The sequence below is a fragment of the Pseudozyma flocculosa genome, assembly GCF_000417875.1.
Source record: "Pseudozyma flocculosa PF-1 unplaced genomic scaffold scaffold00021, whole genome shotgun sequence".
Taxonomy (NCBI): Eukaryota; Fungi; Basidiomycota; class Ustilaginomycetes; order Ustilaginales; family Ustilaginaceae; genus Pseudozyma; species Pseudozyma flocculosa.
The window spans coordinates 25,751-27,915 of NW_006920889.1; the positions used below are offsets into that span (position 1 = coordinate 25,751).

General features: G+C 68.4%; 1 protein-coding gene across 1 annotated transcript in view; it reads left to right on the forward strand.

Moving 5' to 3' along the window:
- Positions 1-33: 33 nt before the first annotated feature.
- Positions 34-2,165, forward strand: part of PFL1_05639 (uncharacterized protein) — a gene marked incomplete at both ends in the record, with an annotated part of 4,138 nt that continues 2,006 nt past the window's right edge. The window contains 2 exons of the mRNA XM_007883175.1: positions 34-1,644; positions 1,755-1,916. Coding sequence (XP_007881366.1) covers positions 34-1,644; positions 1,755-1,916 — 1,773 coding nt within the window. The remainder of the gene's footprint in view (positions 1,645-1,754; positions 1,917-2,165) is intronic.

The following is a 2,165-nucleotide window of genomic DNA, read 5'->3' on the forward strand; positions in this document are numbered from 1 at the left end:
GGCCCCATCCATCCTCAGGACCAGTCTGCCCACATGGCTGCCATGGCGGCGATGGCCAAGCAGGGAAGGCGGCCTTCGATGGTCGTTGACCCCAACACGGGCGCTAGCCCCGGCGTTGCCGGGCGCAGACCCTCCACCGTGGAACTCTCTCAGGCCAACCTGGTCAACCCTGCCTTTGAGAATCTGCCGCTGACCGATCCGACGCTGGCGGCCGCCGGTGCTGCGCCGACGCAGACGCCGGCCATGGCGCACGCCATGAACCAGGGCATGCTGGGCGGGTTTGGCCAGCCTTCGGCGCCGTCGACACCGCGGCGACCCAGCCAACAGCAGGTAGCGCAGGTGGCCACCGCTGGCGTCGCCTCCGGTGGTCCGATCATGGCTCCCGCTGCTCCTACGGCAACACCAGGTGCTGCGGCGGCGGCGCAGCAGCAGCCACCGCTCTCGCAGCCGCCGGCGCAAGCCCCTGCCGCCGCGCAACCCGATCTTTCCCACCTTCCGATGGTGCAGGGCGGCCCGCCTCCGCGCGAATCGGCGGTGGGACTGCCCATCAATGGTTACAACACACGCGTCACCAAGCTACCTTCCTCGGGTGCGGCCTCGCAGCAGAAGGGCGGGCCGGACGGTGGAGACGGACAGAGTTCCAAGGAGGCGGCAGGCGACAAGGACGGCGCCGCCGAAGTCCCGGCCTGGATGCCGCTTACCGCCGAGCAGGAAGAGGAGCTGCTCGCCTTTATGCAGCGCGACAAGGAGTACGAGTCGCTCTACCGCAAGCAGCAGTCGAACATGGAGAAGAGCATCAAGGAGCGCATCGACGCCGTCAAGCCGCCCCGCAGGAAGGTGTCGGACGGCACACTGACCAAGCCCAAGCCGCTGGCGTGGTGGGAGAGGGCCGAGGAAGAGGACTTCAGCGGGCTTAACCGCGACGGCCTCTTCGAGCCGTTCCGCATCCTCTTGCCTTCGCAGAAGCGCCTCGAGCTCGAGCAGGGCCAGCGCGGCTCGCGGCCCACGATTGCGCTCGACAAGGCCAAGGTGGCCGCCGTCTCGGCGCTCGAGGAAGACCTCGTGCCGATCCGGCTCGAGATTGACCACGAGCACTGGAAGCTCCGCGACACCTTCACCTGGAACGCGCTCGACTCGCACATCGACCTCGACGCCTTTGCGATGTCGATCTGCGAGGACATCGGCCTGCCGGCAGCCGTCTTCGTGCCGGCGATCAAGGAGCAGATCAACGCGCAGATCCAGGACCACCTTGCCACCAATGCGGTACGACCCCGCAAGAACCGCACGGCGTCGGCCGGCAGCGGCAAGGCCGGTACCGAGGGCGTGCTCGACGGCAAGGACCTGCAGTGGTGGACGAGATGGCGCCGGACGCTCGACGAAGGCCCGCAGGCGGCGAGGAAGCGGAAGCGCGCCAGCACCTCGATCACGGCTGCGCGTGGTATGGCCAGCCAGCCTGCTGCGGGCATCCCGGCCGACGGTGCTGACGGCGCGGACATGCAGGTGGACGGCGAGTCCCAGCGAGTCGAGGTCGTCGACAGCGACAGGGACGGAGGCAATGGTAAGGGCGGGGACGGAGATGACGAGGCCGAGATGCCCGACGTCAGCAACGTGACGCCAGCCGAAGAGCTGCGCATGGTCATCAAGGTGAGTCGTCTGCGGCCGCACCGTGCCCTGCACGACACGCGACGCTCCTTGCTGCGTACTGACACAATGACTTCGACCACCCCGTCTCCCTTTGTTCCTCGCCCTCGCAGCTCGACATCACCGTCGGCAGCATGAACCTGGTCGACCAGTTTGAGTGGGACGCCGGCGAGACGGATCCGACCGCAGCCGAAACGTTTGCAGAAGCCTTCGCGGCAGACCTCGGCCTGCCCGGCGAATTCCGGACGGCCATCGCCCACTCGATCCGCGAGCAGGTGCACGTCCACATCAAGTCGCTCGTCCTCACGGGACACCCGTTCGACGGGCGGATCATCGCCGACGACGAGCTGCGCACGGCGTTTTTGCCGCTGCTGCCCGAGGGCCACGCCGCGCGCGGCGACCAGGAGGCCGATGCCTTCACGCCGCGGCTGCTGCAGCTCACCGAGTCCGAGATCGAGAGGCTCGATCGGGAGCGGGAGCGGGAGGCACGGCGGAAGCGGAGGCAGACCCGCGGCCGGCGCGGC